The sequence below is a fragment of the Meriones unguiculatus genome, chromosome 1 (assembly GCF_030254825.1).
Source record: "Meriones unguiculatus strain TT.TT164.6M chromosome 1, Bangor_MerUng_6.1, whole genome shotgun sequence".
Taxonomy (NCBI): Eukaryota; Metazoa; Chordata; class Mammalia; order Rodentia; family Muridae; genus Meriones; species Meriones unguiculatus.
Genome location: NC_083349.1, coordinates 180,621,535 through 180,643,434, shown reverse-complemented (window position 1 = coordinate 180,643,434; position 21,900 = coordinate 180,621,535). Strand labels below are relative to the sequence as shown.

Sequence of the window (21,900 nt, the reverse complement as noted above, 5' to 3'; positions counted from 1 at the left end):
AGAAGAAAAAAAAACCCAAATCCTCGCAGATCTTGTTAATGAGCTGACTCCATCTTGCTGCTCAAAGCCAAGAGCACTGTAAAAGAAGGTACGGAGTGTTTCAGCGTCTTCCTGCCTCATGGCTTCCAGCGGGTTTCAAAGTCCCCTGCCTTAGTGGTTATGCCTACGAAGGAGCCCTCCCTCGGAGTGGAGGTGCTTTGCACAGAACACAGGTAGGCGTCCTTAACAGCTCTCTCAGGACTTGCCAGAGCCCTCGTCTTTATGGCAAGGCTGTGAGGCCCAGGTTTCCTCAGTTAAGCGAGGAGGAGGCTTCTGCCTTGAATATTTCCAAGTGACGTGGAGTAGGCGGGGCTCAAAGGCCCCTCTACACTTCCCGTGCGGGGTTCAGACACCTGCCTCCCCTTCCTGCTTCTGGTGCCTTCTTCAGAAATGGTAAGTCTCTCCTTGTAAAACGAACACCCTCCCTCCGCCCCCGGCCCCCATCCCATTATCGCAAACAATGATCCAGAGCCTTTACTTGGAGCCAATATGTTGAAAACTTCATCGGGCTTCCTTTTCAGAAGTAATGAGCTGGCTGTGTCCGCCATCTTAGTAGAGAGAGCATTTTGAGAGGATGCAGTGGAACGCTTTCTGGAGAGTTCTGGGCCTCGGCCTCCTAGCAAGTGAGTAGGGGGGAATGAAAAGGGTGGTGCTTTCCCAGGCTGGCCTGGTGCAGCTGGTGCCTCGCTGACTAGACAATTCAAGGAACTGTTGGTGATGCCGTGAGGGAGGGGGAACGAGGGCTGGAGACAGCAAAGAAATGTGGCCCAGGTGCCAGGGAGACAGTTCAGGGACAGGCAGAGGAAACCAGTTGGGTTGATCATATCAACTGAGAGAAGAGATCTGTCTGTCATCTGTCAGTCATCAATAATGAACCCATCCGTTAGTAAACTTAGCAGCGCGAAGAACTAGGGAGTGCGGAGAGAGTGGAGAGGTGGCGCCCGCCTTTTGAAAGTGACCAAGAGATTGCAATTGGTTTAGTCCTTTTCCTGAAGCAAGGTAGAATATAAACTGATAAATAGCTGAGAGCACATGTATGAGATAACACCCATGCATGCACACACACAGGCCATTTGCTAACTATATGCGCTGCATATATGGGTTAACCAATTTGATTCTGACTTCTTGCACGGAAGAAAGATGGTGCAGCCCCTGTCTTATAAGTGAATTTGTCACTGCAGGATTGAACAGTTATTCAGTGTTAAACAGTCAGTAAGTCTGGCAGTTGACCTGGGAAAGCAGGGATGTCTGTCTACGAGACCTGTGCTCAGGAAGGAGTGTTTGTATGTACCTTGTGAGCCAAACAACTTGTGAGAGCTTTATGTCAGAGACCTAGAAAATGTTGTATTGCCACAGCTGGGCTCCCCACTCAGAGCCACAGCTGCTGTACCTCCATTTCCTGCTTCACCCTGGTTTTCTCAAGCTCAAATATACACACTCCTTCACTGGGGGTCCTGGTGAGCTGGCTTGTGAAAGTCAGAGGCTCCGATGCAGCCTAGGTTGCATTCAACGTTCTTCTGCCTTAGCCCTGAGAGGGCTGGAATTCCAAGCTTGTGCCATCAGCTCCTTCAGTATTCTGTATTTCTAGCACACCTTTGGGTATTAATCTGTATCTGGTCCATGGAACACACGTTAAGTCTCAAAGGGCAGAATATGACGCCTGCAAAGATCAGCTAGGCTTTTTCTTAGAGGTCTCTGGGATAAATTGTACTCTCCCTTAAATTAAATAAATAAATAAATAAATAAATAAATAAAGGAAAGAGGAGAGCTTATGAGATGGTTTAGTGGGTGAAGGCGCCTCCCACCAAGGCTGACAGTCTAGGCTCCATCCCCAGGTCCTACATGTGAAAGGAGGGAAGCAGTTCCTGCAAGTTGCCCTCTGACCTCCAGCATGTGTTGTAACACACATGCGCCCACATACATACACACAAAATAAGCAAATGTAAGCAAGTATATTAGAGGGAAGGATAAAAAGGGAAGAGGAAGGCAGGAGAATGTTGAAGGCCTGAGCACTGTAGAAATGTGCCTTGTCTGCTCTGGGAATGGGAACACCTCACCCTGTACAGAGGCTGTTTGTAAACCAAACACTCAGGCAGTGCAGAGAAAACTGGTCATTGTGACAGACCCAAGTCAGTGTCAGCTGAGGGCACCCAAGGGAACCCAGATATACGGCCCTAGTTGATGAGTAGTCAGGGTTTCGAATATTCCCACTTCTGTCTCAAGCAGAAAACAAGTGGAAAATTTGAGTTCTCAGGCCATGACAGACAGAACAAGAAAGAATCCTAACCCGTGTACCCAACAAGGGCTTGTTTTTCCTCTGAAGCCAGAGAGCAGTTCTCAAAATGGAGGTTCTGCTGAAAAGCTCACTTCCCCTTTCTTGAGCCACCCAGAGAGGAGCCTCAGCTTGCTTAACTGCTGTTTGTGAGACAAGGTGCACTCCTGTTTGATGCTAGATGTTTCTTCGTTCAGCTTCCTCCTGAGGTGGCTGGGAACCCCTGCATGATACCCTGCAGTAAACATCCTTTACTGCAGTATAGGAACTACCATTATCTGATGGTGGGCGAAAAGGATTTTAGATGCCAGTGATAGTCAGACAGGAGCATGACTCTTTTTGTTTGGAATTTCAGGCATTCACAGGATTCACTAACTTATGTTTCTATCGTTTGTTTTCCAGTTGGCACTTGTCAGGAAGGTAAGAGATGATTTCTTCCTTTGCTATGAAAGGCATGCCACTATTCTTGATTCAACCATCACACCAAATAGCAATCTTCCAGTCTATGACTGCTGGATGATACATTCAACAGCAGTCCCATACGGTTATAACGGAGCTGTACACGCCCATCCTGTGGTATTTCACTGTATCTTTTCTGTGTGTACAGACACAGATACTTGCCATTGTGTTGTGACTGCCTGTTCAGAACACTCTACACTATATAGTCTGGGTGAGCAGTGGGCTCTGCTCTCTAGGTTTGTATACATGTATGCCGTGACAGTCATTCAGAGACCAAATCACCTAAGAATGCATTTCTCAGAACTGGCTGTATTCGGAGCACAGTTTTGGCAAGCTTCCCTTAGAGATGCCACAGACAGCAGTGAAAGAGATTTTTCTCCTTCTCCTTTGCCTTAGAGATGTACCCCAGTTTAAAGAACCAAGAGATTACAGAAAATGTTATGTCTGAACAGTTTAAAACTGTTAAAAATGTTAAAGAAGAGCTGGGAAGGTGACTTCAGTTGGTAAAGTGTTTGCCTGACAAGAATGAGCACTTGATTCGAGTCCCAAAACCCTCATTAAAAAAAAAAAAAAAAAAAAAAAAAAAAAAAAAGTCAGGCAAATCCAAGCACTGGGAAGGCAGAGACAAGAAGATGTGTGGGGCTTATTGGCCAGCCAGTCTAGCCTAGTCACTAAACTCCAGGTGCAGCAAGACACCTTGTCTCAAAAGCAGTAAGATGGAGAACTATTGTAGAAGGTACCCAATGTCTATCCCTTCTCAGACACATACACACACACACACGAACACTTAACACACACATATCCACAAAAAGTTAAAAGTGTCAATGGTTTTCATTTTTCTGCTTCCCTGTTTGATAAAGGATGTGAGGTTGGCCAGAATGTATGCATAGGGCGACCTTGGTTAAGCTTTAGGGTGGCATTTGGGTGCACATTCATAAGCAAGTGCTCACATAGTCTGAATGTGGTGCACTAGCCTGAACTTTACTTTTTCAGGTAGGGCAGCAGAGTCAAGATTGTCCCAAACCTGGAGGCCTCTCTGCTTATTCAGCACCTCCAAAATGAGAGAAGCAACATTGTGTTCAAAAGCAACAACCGTGCCTGGCTCCTTCCCCTTCCCCTTATGACTGGTGTCCATGGCAGCCATTTTATACATAGCCAGCAGATAGAGAATGGAGAATGTAAGACTCCGAGAAGCTTGTCATATACAGCCAAGGAAACTTCAAGACCCTTTGCGCTCTTAAGATTGAGGGAAGGATCCTGCCCCACGGGAGCAGGATGGGACTTAGTCACGAAGAAGAATATTACTAACGGCTTCCTATTGCTTCCCTTTCAGATGCCGAGGACCTCGGTAAGAGAATTCATGCTACATGGCCCCTCTCAGAACAAACGAACCAGAGGACAGCCACAGCAGTGACAGTGGGAACCAGGGCTAGTAGAGGGAGACTGCGGTCATCTGTCTGAGATGTTTCTGGTTGTGTTGCTAGCTTCCAGGTCTGGCTAGAATGATGCATGTATGCTTCCCCGAGCAGACTGTTAGGAAAAGGCTCACAGATGGGTGGGGTCAGACCCTCTACTTGTTTCCTTGAAGGCCAAGACAGCGTTTCATTTGCCTGCCCTTGGTGCCCAGCCTGTAGTGCATGCTCTCTGAAGTGTTTGAGTGAATGAATGAACAGAATAGTAATATTTTGCTAGTTCTTTCTCCTCAAGAAGGCGACTGTCTTGTAAGACACACAAATATTTGATACTACAAATTTGCTGCATGCAAGGGGTAGATGCAGAGAAAAAAAAATGAAGTACGAAAAGAAGGGCAAACTCTACAGAGTGTAGCTGAGGCAGGCTACAAGGGGGAGGAGGTTCTTGAGCTGAGTCTTAAAAAGGTCATGCTGCACTTTAGGGACAAAGGATACTTGAGGCAGAGGAGACAAATCTAAGCCTGAGGCTTGACTGCCATGTTTGAATCCTGATTCCGTTTCCTACTTGTTGGGTGATAATGGGTAACTTGCTTAACATCTGTGCCATTTGACCATTGCGTATAAAATGGAAACAACCTGTAGCATTGTTGTGAGGACTTAATGATTGATTCACCTAAAACTCTCACAACAGTGCCTGTGAGATAGAAGTCAGCAGGTGGCATTAGCTATTTCATAGAAATTTGTTGATTATAGAGAATAAACATAGGGTAAGTGGAGAAAGGTAGGTTCGGCAGGTAAGATCGCTTGCTGCTCTTTCAGAGAGCCAAAGTTTAGCTCCCAGCACCTCTTTCCAGGGAATCCAGCATCCCCTTCTGGCCTCTGTGAGCACCATACACATATGTGCATACTAACAAACATACACATAAAATTCCTTTAATTTTCTAAAATTACTTATTTTATATGCATTTGTATTTTGTCTGCGTGTATGTTTGTGTTAGGATGTTGGATCTTGAAGTTATAGACAGTTGTAAGCTGCCACGTGGGTACAGGGAATTGACCCCAGGTCCTCTGAAAGATCAGCCAGCGCTCTTAACCGCTGAGCCATCTCTCCAGCCCCTCTTTTAAATCTTTTTAAAAGAGATTAAGTGAGCCCGGCACTGTGGCGCACATCTGTAGTCCCAGTACTCAGGGAGACAGAGGCAGATGGATCTCTGTGAGTTCAAGGCCAGCCTGTTCTATAAAGCAAGTCCAGAACATCCAAGGCTACACAGAGAAACCCAGTAGAGAGATACAGAGAGAGAGAGAGAGAGATTAAATGAGTGTGGTGGTAGTACATGCCTTTAATCCCAGCACATTGGAAGCAGAGGCTGAGGCAAATGGAACTCTGTGAATTGGAGGCCAGCCTAGTGTACATAGCAAGTTTCAGGTCAGCCAAGATTACATAGGAAACCTCTGTTTCACGGAGAGAGGGAGTGAAGAACTATATCTTGGAAGCTAAGCATGGTCAGACCTGGTTAATACTTAAATAGAAGATAAGTGTTAAAGTTTGTTGAGGATCTATGTTCCAGCTATTGCCCTAAACAAGGGAGGAAAGCTTAGAAATAAATAGTCCAATCAATGAGGGAGAAACAATTTGTAGGAAGCTCAATTTCTTAATCATTGTGAAATGCCATGGTGTGTGTAAAAATGGATGTGTACAAACTTTTTATGAACACATCTGTTTCTAAGCATGGACATCCTGTCCTTGTACCATCATGTGTAAAACAGCACTCTTGACATTGAATTAAACCAATAAGGTTGTAAGCAATTTTTTTGCATGCTTTTAAACAAACCTCTTAAACACAACATAATGTCTACTTACTTTTTTATTCTATCTTATTTATGATTTCTGATTCACATAAACTTTCCAGAAAACATCAATGGTAAAAAGTATTAGGTCAAAGTAATCCTCTATCATCATTGCATCCAGCTCCCAGCTGATGGCCAGTACAGAGGATCTGTGTGGGAAGCCCTAGCCAGATGGCTGTTGAGTGGCTGGGTCAGCTCTGATTTCCATGGTAGCAGGATCCCAGGAAGGAAGTGAGGAAAGCAAGCAGCATTTTTTTTTTCTTTTTTGGAGCATCTGCAATGTGTGTCCACTTTCACCTTCAGGATTCCTTTGATACTCTCCAATACCTCTGAGGTGGTCGTTTTATCTCCATCTTCCTCGTGAGGAGACTTGAGGCCAGGAGCCATGGTGCACACTTTTAATCCCGTGGGTTGGGAAGGTTGAATGGGAGGCCAGAGCAGGTGACATAGCAAGGCTCTGTCTTAAATAATAAAGACTTTTTTAAAAGAAACAAACTGAGGTTGATCTTGATTACCAACAGCTTCATTAGCTTTAAGGAAAAGAAATGAGAGGCTGAGGGTGTGGCTCAGTTAGCAGAGTGCCTGCCTGACATGCATGAAGCCCTGGGTTCAATTCCCAGCACCGCGTTAACTGGGCATGGTGGTGTGCACCTGGAGTCTCAGAGCTCAGGAGTTAGAGGCAGGAGGATCAGAAGTTGAAGGATCATCCTCAGCTTCATAACAAATTTGAGAGCAGCCTTGACTCCATGAGACCTTGTCTCAAAAAAAAAAAAAAAATTTATGAGAAATCTACAGGCCTAAGAATCAGTAATGCAAATACATGAAGGTCTTTATTTCTAAGGCCCTGTGACAGCTATCTAGAAGATGATTCTGGCTGAATCAGGAGAAGAGCCCTAGACTGTTCTGTTGTATCACTCTAACACTCTAGTTTCCACAGTTCTGGCTTGTGAGCACATACCCCTGTATTTTAAATTTGAAGTGTCTGGATTATGCATAAGCACATCTTGGGGGCTGAATCCAGATCTCACCTCCAAGGCTTACAATTCTTAGGGTGTTGATATCTACTCCCTCTAGAAAATGTTTACTCAAGCTGAAGTGTAAACTGGGATTATTTTCTTACTAGTCTTTCCTTTTTTTTTTTTTTCTCTCTCTCTTATTTTCAGATAACGGAGGGCAGAAACGTGAGTTTACAATGCTTTATTTTTATTTATGCCATGTCAGAAGATACAGACTGATGGGTGGAGGAGGGGAAGCAGATTGAGAGAGAGTAGCCCCAAGAACTGAAAACTGCCTTTTACGTTTCCCAACATCTATTTTAGAAAGATTTCAAATAGGGGCTCTTCTTTACTCCCACCCTCTCCTTCCCATCGCCCTATGTTACTGCCTATTCTCTAAAGCCACCTTCCAAAGACCCCCGCCTCCCCATCTCTACACATCGCCCCTCCCAGTTTCTCTAGCCAGTACAACTGCCTCTGCCAAGCAAAAGCTCAGTGTCCAGTGATGAGTAATTTCCTGGATCTCATTGCTTCTTGTAGCACTCATTTGTCATCTGTAAAAATTTCCTGGATTTTTCCTTCCAACCTCCTTCCCTTCTCTCCTTTTCCTCAGAATACCAAGTGTCTATCTCAGGAACCACGGTAGAATTGACGTGCCCTCTAGAGAGTGATGACACCATAAAATGGGAAACAAATGACAAAGTACTGACTGGTGAGACCGATAAGCACCTGGTAATAGAGGGATTTTCGGAAGTCAAGAACAGTGGCTACTACGTCTGCTACTCAGATGAGAAACAGAAGAACAAGTACCTCTACCTGAAAGCCAGAGGTAACTCAGGCTCCTCCCAAAACAGCTTTGTCAAGAACCCCCCAAGCCAGCCACTGTGCCTATCACCTCAAACCTTCTCCTGCACTCCACCCTAGGCCCCCCTGGGGCCGCATAGTAGCAGTATTTTCTGAAAAGTAGATTAAACGGTGGCCTGGAGTTATCTGGGTAACTTCCGTTGGTGCCAGGTATCAAATAGCACCCTCCTCCAGAGGCAGGCTCCGGTCACTTGGCTTGGAACATATCCAGACCCAAGGTTTATCAGCATGAGTTTATGTGGTCATTCATTCAGAGACACGTTTCATTAGAAGGGCTTGCAGAGAGACCCAGTGCCGCTTCCTAAAAGTCCCAAACTTTTGTCAAACTTGTTACAATAGACAGTAAGAGCTGCATTTATCGAGTATTGTATTTGTCTTTGGTTTTTGGTTTGGTTCTAGGTTTTGGTGTTGTTTTTTGTTTTTTGTTTTTTTGGGTTTTTTTTTTTTTTGGTTTAGGGATTTTTTTTTTTTTTTTATGACAGGGTTTCTCTGTGTAGCCCTGGCTGTCCTGGAACTCACTAGGTAGACCAGGCTGGCCTCAAACTCTCAGAGATCTGGCTCTGGAGTGCTGGGATAAAAGGCATGCACCACCACTGCCAGGCTAAGCATGATATCTGTAATCCCTACACATGCCTCAGCTATCTAAGGGCCTGTGGCACCCTAGGCAAGCCCTATACCACCCACAAGGCCCATACCATGGGATCCTTTCCTGCCATCCTCACATCAGCCATATAGGTTAAGAATATTTTTTTATTCCCATTTTGTTGATGAGAAAACAGAGGCTTTGTGGAACTGAAAATCCCCACAACTAGTGAGTGATGGAGCTGAGACTTCAGAGTCTCTGGCCATAATCACCCATCCTGCTTCTTATTGTCATTTTCACTGGACACCATTGCAGGGCAGGGCTCTGGGGCTGGCCGGCATGCAGGTGTCGAAGGAAATCTTGTCTTCAGTTGTTTCTACCTCCTCTTCCACGTCCTGCTATATTCCTTTTTGTGTCACTTCTCTCCTTCCTCCACCCCTGTGCCCTGCAGTGTGTGAGGACTGTGTGGAGATGGACTCGACAACATTAGCCATAATCATCATCATTGACGTGTGCTTCACTTTGGGCTTGCTGATGGTCGTTTATTACTGGAGCAAGAATAGGAAAGCCAAGGCCAAGCCTGTGACTCGAGGAACCGGTGCTGGTGGCAGGTCCAGAGGTAAAACCATTGAGCTGGGTCAAGGGACATTTGCCTGGGCCAGGATGGGCAGCAAGTCTACAGCAGATTCCAAACAGCTTTTTTAGCACAGTCTTTATGGTACCAAGATCCCTACAGAGGGCTTCCCAGTCAAGACCATTCCTCTCCTTCCACCCTAAAAAAAAAAAAAAAAAAAAAAAAAAAAAAAAAAAATGCTGAAGACCAACATGGACCAACCACTGCAGTGGGCTTCTTCAAATTCCTAGAGCACACTCTGCAATAAGAAGATTCAGTCCTCAGGCTATGGGCAGAGAGATCTCAGGGTCTTAGCTCCTACCTCTTCCTCTTTCTGGGTGGAAGCAATCACAAATGATGAGAGCAGTGTGGGAGGCCTTAGGGATGGGGTGAAGGAAAGAAAAGGAAGGGTAGCTGGGTGGAGAAAAAGAGATTAGAAGAAAGAACAGGGAGGATTGCCCTCCCTTGGGTTGGCTCTTCTGGTAGCCATCTTTATTTTAAGACATGTTCAACATGGAAACAATACTCTCCCCTCCCCCCTGTCCTCTGCAGGGCAAAACAAGGAGCGGCCGCCACCTGTTCCCAACCCAGACTATGAGGTAATGGGATATAGTGGGTGGAAAGTTGGAGGGGACTGCTTCTAGAGAGACCAGCTGAGACTGTCCATCTTAGCTGCCAGACGCTTCGAGCTGCTCGCCCAGGGCCCCCAGGACAGGCTCCCTATGTGCATGCCTCCTCTGCCTTCTTCATGTTATAAAAGAACCATCTCAAAGGCTGGTTGGCTTCCATAACCATGTAGAGGCAGGGGCTAGAGGAAGGAAGGCACACCTCTTCCTGTCATTTGTTTGGGCTGAGATTCAGCCACGGAGGATACCACCTATGCAAATGTTAACCAGATAGGTGAGGAAAAGAATGGTGTTCCACCAGCATGCCCCAGGACAGTCAGCCAGTCACTACAATAGGACACTGACTGATTAATAATAGCCCCTAGTTTCCCTCCCTCACATGCACTCACGCAAGCACGCGCAGATGCATGCAGTCAGGCACCAAGGCCCCTCTCCCACCAGGCTGTCGTTCGATTTGGCAGTTGAAGAGTTAATGCCTGGCTCCAGGTCCTTCCCTTACTGTGACTCTGCACTGGCAATTGTTAAAGATTGTTAAAGATTGTCTTTATCACACTGGATAAATTGAATGGATAAAGCTAGAGCTCCAAGAGTGGAGTCCTTAACGACCTCTCAGTAACTCCAGTGAACCTTGACAAAAGGCCTAGAGGCGAGTCTTCGCAGTCTCCCTGGCTGAGTTAGGGAAGTGGAGACTTCCAGAAGGAGGCAGCGGGCTCAAGTCTGTGTCAAGTTCAATTGGGCTCCTCCTGACTCCAAGCCCAGAGCTCTGGTCTTGCCCTGCAGCCAGTGCTCCAGTGCTTTTCTTTCTTCATATCTCCTTCCTCCTACCCTCCTAACCATCCTTCCTATTTCACCCTCAGCCCATCCGCAAAGGCCAGCGGGACCTGTATTCTGGCCTGAATCAGAGAGCAGTCTGACAGATGTGAGGGACACTGCCTTCCATAGACCCAGATCCATCCCGCTGAGTGCCTTGCTATTCCTCATCTCTGGACAAATTGCAGACTCCACAGCATTGCCTCTGGCCTCCTCTCCCACCTCCTCTGCTAGCAGCCAGTACCAGGACGATTGCTGTCCCAGTATCTTTGAAACATCATGGCTGGTCAGTTCTTCGGCCAGTCATCTTGTCAGAATACATTTTTTAGTCATTCATTCCCTGATAGGTCCTCCCTTCTACACTGATGTTATCCCTGCCTTCAGTCCCCTCCTTTTCCTGCATATAAATTGGCCCTCATCCCAAGCCCTTTCCTATAGCTTTCTGCTTTTCTAACTTTGTGTTTACACCCTTCGTGGGGGATGGGCTCAGTGATCACTGGCAGAGGTCCTGCCCCATTCATAGATCCTGGCCCAGCCCTTTCCATAGGACCCTCTCCAGGGTTCACCTTAGGTCCTTGGATCTCCATGAATATACCTGCATCTCCATGAATATACCAGGCTCTTCTCTGCTAATGCAAAAGCAATAAAGTGTATTTGGCTGAAAATTTTACTGTCCCTTTTTTTCTGGAAGGTCCTCAGAAGCAGCCTGTGTCCTAAGGCAATTCCAACTCTCCCCAGGAACTCAATGCTGTGCTTGCCTGTTACAGGAGGCAGGCACTAGCAGCCCTCCACACGCATCAAATCATTAAAGTTGTCAACAGTGATGGATGGGTCCTTGACAGAGTGACTGGTCCATAAAATGAATGAGACAGAAAGACAAGAGTATGTGGAAGGAGTTGGGGCTTAGATGCTGGTTTCCACCAGCCACCAGGAAACGCTGCTGAGCAGAACCCAAGGAAGTGGAGAAAAGCCTCACTGTGCAGTTCCCTCCTGTCCTGAGGCAGCTGCCTGAAGCCGGGGCAGCAGTGGTTGTGCCACAGGATGTGGGCTGTGCTGGGAGTGAGGATGAGGGAGGTGTGGTGGCAGCCAGCGGCCAGAGGGTTTGGTTCTTGGTCTCCACCACACTCTGCTTGCGAAAGAGGAATCCAGAGCCCAAGCAAGCTATCCTAGGCCAGCTCAAACCAGCAGGCGCTCTTCTCTGCCCTTCTGCCCTCAGACACATCCCCACTGACTTCAGAGCTAGCCATTATGTGACTTCTGGCTTCTGCGACTAGCAGCCCTCCACACACTGTCCACACTCGGCCTTGGACCTGTGACTGCAGCGCCTGTTTGTTGGTCTCCACTGAAGTGTCACTTTTTCCTCTCTAGTCATCAATGCTTATGTTAAAGTGACTCTTGGTGATTTTGCCCATCACCAACCACTAATAAGCAGGCTGGCCCAGGGGTGGCAGATTTCGTCCTGTGTATGTCCAGTCAAAGATATTCATAGCTCAGCATGACAAAATTACTAACATTTGTTGTTTATTGAGCAGTGACTTTACTCCAGAAGTTGTTATTATCCCTGTATAAATCGTCTCACTTAATCTTTATAGAGACTCCACATACAGATGTTGTCATCTTCCCTCTATAGTGGGCTCAGATAGGTTAAGTCATTTATCCATGTCATAGTGAAATGCGGGCTAGAATTAGCAGCCAGGGCTTCTGTCTAACTCCAGGGCAGTTTTGTGGTTGTTTTGGCTTGTTTGTTTGTTGTTTTGTTTTGTTTTGAGACAGCGTCTCACAACCTAGCTCTGGGTGTCCTGAAACTTTACTATGTAGACCAGAAACTCATTACCTTTACCAGACTGTCCTCAAACTCACAGAGATCCTCCTGCCTGTGCCTCTGCTGCTCAAGTGTTGGGATTAAAAGTGTGCACTGCTGTGCCCTGCTTCTAACTCTAGCACTCTTGACACATCCCCACTATGACTGTGGCATAAGCAATGTTCCTCCTCCTACCATATGTCTCTGGAAAGATGGAGGGGTTGGAAATGGAGCTGAAATTCAAAGTCAGTTTTATCTACCTGGATTGAAGACAAAGTAATACAGGATGAAGGCAGATGCTGTGTTGAGGAAAACAAGAAGGTGTCAGTGCAAAACACAGCTCTTGCTCCAAATAGAATAGCAGACACTTTATTCTGAAGCCAGCAAGATGGTTTAGCAGGTGAAGGTGCTTACCACCAAGCCTGAAGACCTTAGTTTGATCCTCAGAACCTAAGTGGTAAGAGAAAACCAACTTGCATAATGTCCTCTGACTGCTAATCCCACCTGAAGAGAATAAAACCACTACCACAGTTTTTGAGCCAAATCTGAAGCAAGCTTTAATTAAATACTGGTCATGTCCATAGATACTAGCCAGGTCCACACAGAGAATTCCCAGAAAATAGACCTTTATAAGTCAGGACTTATGAAGGTGAAACCCATAAGTCTACCTACTTCCTACTTTCATCTAATCAGGGAAAAGTATATATTCTGATGTACTTCCTCTTGCCTATGTGTGATGAAGCATATCCTATGCATTTTGGGCAACCAAGCTTGTTTACAGAAGCCAAAACACATGGCTTGTTATCTTACATAAACAACAGCCCCTAGCATTCCAGGAAGTTATCTGTCCTTGGGTAGTGGGACTTACAGGTTAGAGGCATTTTTTTGTTTTATAGATAGACCTCTTCAGCATAGTAATTGAAACTTAAAACATAACATTAGCCATCACATTCTCCCCTTGAATTCTATCGTGAGTCAAATACTTGACTCCGTGGTGGGTACCTGTTCGTATTGGGATCCAATAGCCATCAGCTTAATGGCACCCAGACAGGAATTTATGTATCTAGTTAAGGCATTAATGAGTCAATGCTGTTAGTAACTAGCAAAATCAGAAGGGCCAAAGGTCCTTCTATGGCTGACATCAGAGTTACTCTCTAGGAGGAGCCCAAAAATGAGGCTGGGAACCAGTCATTTATCTCATCTTGGCTTTTTTATATAATTTGTTTTGAGTACAGCTAGATTATATCTAATGATTCCTAAGTGGTGCATAGAAACAATATTTTTTTTTCTTAAAACTATACAATAACCTCCTTATTTTACATAGAGCAAGTTGAGTGTCCTGCCATATTTTAGAACTATTTCAGTTGATGAATCTGCCTGTTGATAGATCTTGGTCTATTTGGTTTTAGCAGGTACCTTTCCTGGTATGCCAATAGACATTATAGGTAACCATTTTGTCCCTTTTACCACAGAGTTCTTTTGACCTAACATTCCAGCCTTTTGTTGAAGATAAGGGGTGATGTATTCGCTTTTGTAATTACTTCCTGCTGAAAAAAGGACATTTTTGTCAGGGAGCAGGAAGCTTGGAATGTTAGCCAAAGCCAGGAGGGGATTCAGGCAACGGGGCATTCAGCAGAAGCATTAGTTCTCTGACCCAGCTGAAGAGACAGGAAGCAATCACTTCACGTGGACTGGGTCCCATCAACTGTCAGCAAGTCTGGGCTCACAGCCATTGGGAGCAGGTAGTCCACAGCTGTTTCCTGGATGGTATCTGTTAGCCAAGTGTAAATCTGCTGGGACAGAAGTTAACCAACGTTTGTAATCTTCACTAAAATCCACATTGCAGAAAAAGCAGCTAACAGGTGTTTGTAAAACAGCTGGAATAGACGTGTCTTTGAGTCATAAAGAAAGCTATGCCATTTGGTTTAAAAGCTTGAATATTCTTTTCTCTGTCCAGGGGACTAGGTATATAGATTGGACAAAGATGTTTTTTTTTCCTGATGTTCCTGTTTTTCCTGATGCCTTTAAGTCTGTACTTGGAAGACAACCAAAGGATATTTAAAACCTTGAGCTTGTGACTGATAATAGCAGTCAGTGCTTTACCAGCTTATCAGAACTCCACTGGCCAAATGTTAAAACTCTGAACTTTTGAAATCTTAGTATGACAATAGCATAGCAAGAAGGAATGAAATCTGAGTAAGGTACATTTACTTTTATGTACCTTAAATAACTTCCTCAGACCTTCAAAACTTATTGAAACCCTTTCTTTCTATGTAATCATTACCCGTGAGACACAGGTAATTGATTCCTGAGAGTACTCATTGCAAAGGAAGCTCTTTTAAATAAAGGAATATTAAAAAGTTACATCTGAAACCTGCTTATTCTTTAATATGAAGCCTGTTAGCAAGGCAAACCTATCTGCCTTTTTTTTTCCTCCCTGCATCTTTGATTAGGTTTTTATGCAAACAGACCTATCTCTATTTGTTCTATGGAATGATTCAGATTGTACTAGTTTATGCAGCAGGCTTTTCTCTTCTGCAGTGGGTTTCTTCTCAGCTGCCGGCTCCTTGACTGGGGCAGCCTTCTTTCATGCAGGCTTCTTCAGCTTCTTGACGTCTACAGGCTTCTTTTCTTTCTTGCCTGCAGCCCCCTTCTCTGCCACAGCCTTCTCAGACGTGGCTGCCAGTGCTGTTGCTGCTGCTGCTGCTGCTGCTTCCAGTTTCTTCACTGGAGTTTGTGATTTCTGGCCTGGCGACGAACGGTTTTCCTGCGCATAGTCTTTGCGTAAGGGTTCAGCTTCAACATGATTCTCAGGTTCTTCAGTGGATTCTTCTTCAAAACTCTAGTCTGAATCTTCTTGTGTGGTGCTCGGAAAGCTCTTTGGATTTCTGGGCTTTTCGAGGTCCTGCTAAGGTCTGTGTCCATCACCTTGTGCATGGGAAGGTTGTGGTTACTCTTGAGAGAAGCCGACACAACTTGTCTAACTTCCAGAAAGCGCTTTTAATCCAAATGTAGAAACGTCCCACATGCCCACCAGGAGTGAGTTTCAAAATGTTCAACGTGCTTACAGTGAGCAGAGAAGCAGAGGAATACCAGGGATGTTTCTGAAGGCCCTGATGATTCCATTATCTTTGTTACAGATGAGGCACGGTCCCCTGCGCTGGATGTGCCGTCGGTTTCTTGTTTTGCCCTTGCCAGCTCTCTTTCTCTGAGATCCATAGACCTTTTTGATGTCATTCCAAGCTTTAAGTTTCTTAAGCAGCTGAATAGCCTCCTTGGTCTTCTTGTAACCTACAACCTTATCTTCAGCCACCAAAGGCAGCTCAGGAACTTTCTCAATTCAATGACCTTTAGACATTACCAAAGCTGGTAAGGCTGAGGCAGCCAGAACAGATGGCTTATCACTTTTGGGTTGTGTTCACTCTGCAGTGCCAACGATGCCAGGTTTTGGCTGACGCAAACATGCAGCCCCCATGACATGTATTTCCAAAGGCACCCTGGCCAGAACAGTGGGTCCCACCACCTCGAGCTCTGGGAATTCAAGCCACAGCTCTGCCAGTACCCCAAGACTAAGCGCTAGTCTGGCGACCTGCCAATTCACTGACAGCACAGGGCTGTCTGTTGTTTTTCCTCAAGTTGGTGTGAACAAAGTTCTCAATATCCGGCCAAATGGGGGCTTTGAACACAGCTGGCAATTTGACATTCTTGCCAGATGACTCCCCCTTTTCAGAGTACACAGATATGAGGGGATGGGCACAAGTCATGATGGGGAGAGGAGAAGCCCACCATCCTTGCAACCCGGCTGCTCCCACCCCTATCTGTCTTTTTCAGAAGACCTAGGAACTCTAGAAAAAGCAAACACTGATTTGTATAGATGAAATGAGCTAACAAGGTAGCTGCAGCCTTGGGGAAGGAGCTGGTTGCCTGCTGCTACCAAAATGACAAAACTACAGTTAGCCATCAACACTATCAGAGATCAGAGAAGGATAAATTATAACTCTCCATGACCCCTCCATGTCTTTAAAACCAATACACCCACGTGTCTCTTACATTACAAGGTTCAGCTGCCAGCAGGGGTGGTTACATTCTTGTATACAGAACACATGGAGGTGCAGCTTTAATACCTTACTAAACAAGTATTGTTTTAAAGCCCTATCATTTATAAGCCATGTTTCTATTACTTTATTTTTAGGACAAGAATTAGCATACAAAAAATCCATCCTAACCCCAAATATCTGTTGTTGCCTCCTTGGTTGATTTATAAAAGTGGTCACCTTTCATTAAGATGGTGGTGAAGTCACATGTCCTTCACTCTCTCCAACTGTAGCGAATTGTGGCTGCCAGACATGTGGCTGCCCATCCTAATGGAAGACAGCAGTTAAGATGGCAGTAAGCTACATGTTGCTTCTATCCCAACATGGCATCAGACATGGTTATCCTTTAAGATTGCCTATGGATACATTTTTAACTATCAAGTCCCTGTGTTATGAATTTTAAGTTAACTTTTTTTGTTATAGATTTTTAACTGTACCCAATAAACTTACAAACATTGAGGTACAGAAAGTTCACATGATGATCTTACTGATCTTGACATAAGCTTTGAATCCTAGCAAAAAGTTTTAGTCTAATTTTGGGCTGTTCTGCTTTGTTTTCTTTTTTCTATCATCACAAAATCAGGTAGCTTACCTGACATAGGACAGAGAGGAAATGTAAATAACCATGCTTGGGTCTCAAGAAAGACGAGCCATAACCCAACTCTAGATCCAGCTTTTCAATAAAACAGAACAGCATAAAAAAATTTAATATTATTTACACCCAAAGGTACTTGAATCTCTGATAAACTGTATAGAAGGAATATCTTGTGCATTGTATGGATACAACACCTGTCAATAAAAAAACCTATGGCCTACAGCTGAGGCAGGAAATAGGTGGGATATCTGGGAGGCAGAAGGGATTCTGGGATAAAGCCAGGTTTGTGAGATTCATATGGCAAGATGTGAAGAGGTTGGACACATGGTACCTGAGCCCAGGTAACCAGCCAAGCAGCAGAATGTAAATTAATATAAATGGGCTAGTTTAAGTTATGAGCTAGTTGGAGAAGAGCCTAGCTTTATGGCCTATTTTATTATTGAAAAATAATAATTGAATCTCATGAGTCATTATTTCCAGGGAGCTTAGGGGTAAGGAGGAAAAATCTACAAAACTGAATCCAGTGACAAGAAGGCTCAAAAATAAGAAATTCTGAGTGCCGGCCATTGAGGCAGCCATGGCAAGCAGCAGCAGCAGAGGCTGGTGGCTTGCGGTAGCAGAGACAAATAAACAACAAAAAACTAATAAACACAGAAAGTACAAAAACAAAGACAGTGGAAATTAACTAATAAACGCAAAAACAGAAAGTTCATGCGCTCAAAGGGGACAAACCAGAAACTAAACATTTGGTGGCTACCATCATTCATACATTCGACTGAGCCTGATCCATTTCTGTGTTGGCTCCCATGTTTACAACAGAATTTATTAAAAGACAAAACAGACATGACACAAAACCAGTTCAAGAACCCCAGGTTGGCAGATGTGACATCTCACTTTTTGCCCTGGACAAAAGAGCATTTGGGTCCCACAGAAAGAACCCCTCCTCATCCCAGGTCAGATCCAGACAAAACCAGATGTCACAGAAAATTAATTTGATTCACCAGGGAGACCTCCATAGACTCTTGCTGCTTTTCTCAGCACTGCAGTCCACTCTAATAGACCAGGAAACTGATAATTCAAGCCTTGGAACATCTCAAGGTAGACACTTCCTGAGGTGGCCTTTCAGCCCAAGAGTCCCAGAGTAAGGGTCAGGCTTTAGAATTTGGATGAGTGATCTGATCTCGCTGAGGCCTCCAGAAAATGTTAATTCTACCAGATGAGAATAAAATTATCATTAACACAATGTTTGAACCAAATCTGAAGCAAGCTGTATTAAACACTGGCCAGGTCCATGGATACTGGCCAGGTCCATACCCAAGATTCCCAGAGTTGATCCCAAACTACATTAGTAGGACTTAAAAAGGCAAAACCGACAAGGCTACTGCACACATTCATACAATCAGGGACGAGTATACATCCTGATGTACTTCCTGCCTGATTACCTCCCGCCTGTGTGTGATCAAGCATGTCCTAAGCAGTTGGAGCAGCCAAGCTTGTTTACGGAAGCAAAAACTCTTGCCTCGTTATCGGACATGAACTACAGCCCTCAGCACTCCAGGAAGCAATCTTTCCTTGGGTAATTGGGGATCACAGGTTAACACAGTAATTTAAATTTAAAACATAACCTTAAGCCTCACATGACCTCCACATGTGCACCATGAAGTGTGTGCTGAGCTGCCCATGCGTGCGCACACACACACACACACACACACACACAGAGTTTTTAAAAACAAAAAGGGAGTGGAGGAGCTGAAGAGATGGCTCAGCAGGTAAGACTACTTATTGTTCTGTATCTGAATCCTATCCCAGCCTCCATACAAGGCCACTCAAAACTGCCTGTAATTTGCTCCGGAGGACTGAAATTCTCTTTTGCCTCCTTTAGCACCTACATAAAAACACAAATTTTAAAAAATCTTTAAAAAAAAAAGTAATAGAGAAATCATTTATCCCAAGCCAAATATGAGCACCATACCCTTGAACACTGATCTAGGTTGCCCTACATGTCATGTTCCACTACAGAAACTGTGCGGGTGGCTGTGTCCCTGCATCAGAGCAGGACATCAGTGTCTTCCTTTCCTACCTGCTCTCTAACTACCTTAAGACGGGCTGGCCAGACAGCTCTTGGGATCCACCTGTCTCTGCCATAGCCATTCTTAGCTTTTCAAATGGGTGGTGGGGATTTGAACTCAGGTTCTCATGCTTACAGAGCAAGCACTTTTATCCACCGAGCCACCTCCTCAGCCCCATGGCAGTTATTGTTATTTCTCTGTGGTCATAAAATAAAATAAACTCCTAAGTGAATGCATCTATCAAATGTGTTGGTGGGAACAGGTAGGCAAGTTCCAACAAAGGAAGCTCTGGATTTCAGATCCAGTCTGATGATAGTCTCAGCGCTGAGGCTGGTGGAAGCCACTAGGCCACTGATGGCCCAAGATAACTGTGGCCCTAGCTCTGCAACATTGCAACTCTCCACACCTTACAGGAGGACCAGAGGATCACAGTAGGAGCAAGATGTAGGGGGCACAGAATGGGAAGGAGGACGTAGGCTAAAGGAAAGATGAGCGTGAGTAAGAAGAATTGAATTTGCCCTCCTGCTAGAGACAGATTACAACAGTAAGGCATAAGAAGCTGGGCAATAGACAGTGTGCCCTGAGATTGAAAACAAAGTGAACCCTAAGGAAGAGCCTCCCTGCTGTGACACAGGGAGGGAGAACCAAGGCAGAGCGCAGAGACCTCCGTGAAGTAAGAGGCAGAGTCAGGGAGCAAGGCTTGAAATGTTTTAGAACACAGGCGTCTAAAGATCTGAAGAGGAGCCCCTCCCGTCTTCAGGTGAAGACTGAGCAGCACACCCAAAACACAGAAAGAGTGCCTGAAAGGATAGGGAAGAAGCTTTCCAGACATCAGGCTGGAAATAGTTGTTCCAACTTCATAATAGAAGGCACTGGAAAGAGATGAAGGTTCCATGGCAGAAGAGACAAGAGCCTGCTCAGAAGCCACTTAAGTAAAGACACCAATCCCATCTGGGAAGCTTCTGTCCTCAGAATCTAGTCTTTTTCCAGAGGCTCCACCTGCTAATACCATCAAGAGATGAACTGGGGGAGAACAAAAGATGAACTAAGGCTCAGTGAGGCAATACACTCCAGCAATCTCAGTACTTGGGAGGGAGAGACAGGAAGATTGCTGCAAGTTTAAAGGCAGCCTAGACCACGTGGCAAGTTCCAAACCAGCCAGGGCTATATTTAAAGACAGCTTGTCTCTGAAAAAATAAAAATAAAAATACACTAATTGGAGAGGCACAAATGTACACATCCATAACAGTGAGACAGCCTTAAGGTCAATACATTTCCCAGCCTTGATTAAACTAACACATCCCTTGAATAACATAACATAATAAGGAGACTATTTCAGGGTTTCTTACTTTTTTTTTTTTTTTCTACTCAAGGTGCCTTTTTGCTTAAGAAATTTTCACACGACCCTGGGTAAATAGGTATATAAAATAGGTACACAAATCAAATATTTACTGACAATAAAATATAAACTTTTTATTTTTAAAGCAGTTCTTGGAGTCAGCAGGATGGCTCAGCTTGTAAAGGAGTATACTGCCATTTCCGAAGACAGAACCCACATAATAAAAGGAAAAAAAAATCAGCCTCTAAAGTTGTGCTCTGACCTGTGTGTGTGTGTGATGTGCAAATATTTTTTAATTATAAAAGTTAAAACAATTTCAAGGTGTGGTGTGTGTGTGTGTGTGTGTGTTGCCATTCATTAGAGGTGAAAGATGAGGGGCTAGAGAGCTGGGTCAGTGATTAAGAACACTTACCGTTCTTACAGAAGAGCTGAGTTTGGTTCCCAGCATCCTCTCCAAGCAAATCACAAGCCCCTACAACTCCAGCTCTGGGAGATCTGACACTCTATTCTGGCCTCTGCTGGTACACTCACAGACACACATAATTAAAAATAAAGATACATCTTTATGTTAAGATGAAAGATGAATATGATTGTTTATATCTGAAAAAAAGAGCTAAATCTTGAGCCAGGTGGTAGTGGAGCATTCCTTTAACCCCAGAAGAGAGTAAAGATTGGGAGGCAGAGGCAGGCGGATCTCTGTGAGTTCAAGGCCAACCTGGGCAACAGAGCAAGTTCCAGGGCTACATAATGAGACCTGTCTCAGAAAAACAAAAACAACTAAACCTTTGCTGAATATTTTAAATCAAACAATAGATAGCATCATCAATGTTTTTTGGAGTTGATCAATATTTTTTAATTTTTAAGGTTGGGAAAGTAACTCAGTAGGTAGACTGCTTGCCTACTGTGCTTGAGGTCCTGTGTTTCATCCGCAATGTTGCAAAAACCAGTGCCTGTAATCTCAACACTGTAAAAGCGAAAGCTGCAGATCATCCTTAGCTACCTAATATGTTTGGGGCTACCCTGGGCTACATGAATCTCAGTCTCTAATTTTTGAAAATTGTATTATTGTCAATGCTGAGAATATTGCTTTACATAAATACGTACTACAAAATAGCAAATATGCTCAGGGTCATTTCAAAATTTGTTGGAAATTCCATCCTGATCTCAAGCCAAAATCCATTTAACTTTTGTTTTTGAAACTCAGCCAGCAACTCAAAGTACTTTGAAAGTCAAGCGTCCTAACACAGTACCAAGATGTGCTAATTTAATATTTATATGCTGAGGGGTGATGGCGGGAAAATGGTAGAAGTCTTTGTTTTCACATGAAGCCATTGTGCTTCTACAGCAGCAGGAAACTCTACTTGCACACGAGCCTGGAGAGCACGTGCAGTTCAGAGCACAGAGGAGTCTCAAGCCTGAGCCAAGGTGTTTCAGGCAATGTTTGTTAGTGTTGGGTGACCTGACGGTGGACAAGGACCTAG

At 44.6% G+C, this 21,900-nt stretch overlaps 1 protein-coding gene and 1 pseudogene across 2 annotated transcripts; one reads left to right on the top strand and one right to left on the bottom strand.

Moving 5' to 3' along the window:
* The first annotated feature begins 307 nt into the window (after positions 1-307).
* Positions 308-11,186, top strand: LOC110549111 (T-cell surface glycoprotein CD3 epsilon chain). 2 transcript variants are annotated; one of them, XM_021637949.2, is made up of 9 exons: positions 308-432; positions 561-662; positions 2,714-2,731; positions 4,104-4,118; positions 7,194-7,211; positions 7,639-7,854; positions 8,924-9,091; positions 9,638-9,684; positions 10,569-11,186. In XM_021637949.2, exons 2-9 carry the CDS (start codon positions 614-616, stop codon positions 10,623-10,625), a joined length of 588 nt encoding a protein of 195 aa, XP_021493624.1. In that variant the 5' UTR covers positions 308-432; positions 561-613; the 3' UTR covers positions 10,626-11,186. The 2 variants fall into 2 exon arrangements, with proteins under 2 accessions (XP_021493624.1, XP_060228881.1); XM_060372898.1 differs by having other exon boundaries at positions 395-432; positions 564-662.
* A 3,585-nt stretch (positions 11,187-14,771) lies between these two features.
* On the bottom strand, positions 14,772-16,122 carry LOC110549099 (large ribosomal subunit protein uL4-like; annotated as a pseudogene).
* Between the last annotated feature and the right edge of the window lie 5,778 nt (positions 16,123-21,900).

Bases quoted from the DNA above. Each gene is read 5' to 3' on its own strand.
- LOC110549111 (XM_021637949.2), top strand. From the start codon at position 614: ATGCAGTGGAACGCTTTCTGGAGAGTTCTGGGCCTCGGCCTCCTAGCA. The intron at 7,855-8,923 runs GTAACTCAGGCT...TGTGCCCTGCAG, and splicing joins CCTCTACCTGAAAGCCAGAG to TGTGTGAGGACTGTGTGGAG. The intron at 9,092-9,637 runs GTAAAACCATTG...TGTCCTCTGCAG, and splicing joins TGCTGGTGGCAGGTCCAGAG to GGCAAAACAAGGAGCGGCCG.